Below are 1,120 nucleotides of genomic sequence, written 5' to 3' on the forward strand. Positions count from 1 at the left end.
GGGTTACTATACCAGCAAGCAAGCACAGCCCTGTGGGTTACTATACCACAAGCACAGCCCTGTGGGTTACTATACCACAAGCACAGCCCTGTGGGTTACTATACCACAAGCACAGCCCTGTGGGTCCCCATAGCATGCAGACCGCAATGCCATCACAGCAATGGCAGACCCCAGACCCAGCCTGCAAACTTCTCCCAAACTTTGTCCCAGCCTCATGGCTCCGTGCGATGTTTTACCTTGGGCAGGTCGTTATCCAGCTCAGGGAAGGGGCTCATCAGATTGGACGGCATGTTGAAGCTTGTGGTGCCGGCACGGAGGTTCTGCTATCCGCTCTCACGCTCCCACCTCGTGCTCCGCACAACTCAAATGTTTGTAAGCAGGGCAGGCGATGATCCCCGTGCAGCCACACCCCCTCCGACCACGCCCCCTCACACCGCTCCCTGATTACACTCAACGCAGCTAAAGCTTCAGCCAATCACGAGCTTTCCCTCCTCCTCGCCTCAAAGCATTCGCGGGGGATGCTGGGAGTTGTGCTATTCCTGTCACAGGGGAGCCATGAATGGGGCCTGTAGTCAGTGTGGAGGCTGTGTGCTCACCACAGGCTTTAATGTAACCTGGGCCTTCCCCACACTGAACTTTAAAGTGTATCTAAACCCCAAAAGCAACATTTGGTTTTGTTATATTTTACTGCTAACGGACTTATGGTGACAACCTGTTGCTTTGCTCTGGAGAGAAATAAAACTCCGGCCTACTTGTTAAGGATTCTCCTCATTGCAGAGATTTCTCACCATTTCCTATCCTGACAGGAAGTGAGGGAACATTGGGCCTGATAATATAATAAAGCTCTCCAAGACTGGAGAAGATAGACTATCATGAGTGAACCTGGGTGATCCAGCAAACCTGGAATGGATTTATTAAAAATAATTGGCTATTGGTAAAAGTGTATTCCAACCCCTTTTCGTCAGATCTGCCAGGAACATATTTCCTGTCTCAGGATGACAACTTGCACTTGTAATGTCTGAGGATATCAGGATGAGAATCAAAAGACTAAAAAGAAATCTTCCTCCCACAGCAGCTTCTTGACCTCTGATTATGTCAGTATTGTTTAACGCAAAACATT

The 1,120-nt window shown here is 49.2% G+C and overlaps 1 protein-coding gene across 1 annotated transcript in view; it reads right to left on the reverse strand.

The window, feature by feature from the left end:
* The window catches only part of LOC140343696 (uncharacterized), an 8,598-nt gene extending 8,066 nt beyond the window's left edge, over window positions 1–532 (reverse strand). Inside the window, exon 1 of the mRNA XM_072430535.1 lies at window positions 237–532. Coding sequence (XP_072286636.1) covers window positions 237–290 — 54 coding nt within the window. The 5' untranslated portion in view covers window positions 291–532. The remainder of the gene's footprint in view (window positions 1–236) is intronic.
* Window positions 533–1,120: the final 588 nt, after the last annotated feature.

Source organism: Pyxicephalus adspersus, chromosome Z (genome assembly GCF_032062135.1).
Source record: "Pyxicephalus adspersus chromosome Z, UCB_Pads_2.0, whole genome shotgun sequence".
Classification (NCBI taxonomy): domain Eukaryota; kingdom Metazoa; phylum Chordata; class Amphibia; order Anura; family Pyxicephalidae; genus Pyxicephalus; species Pyxicephalus adspersus.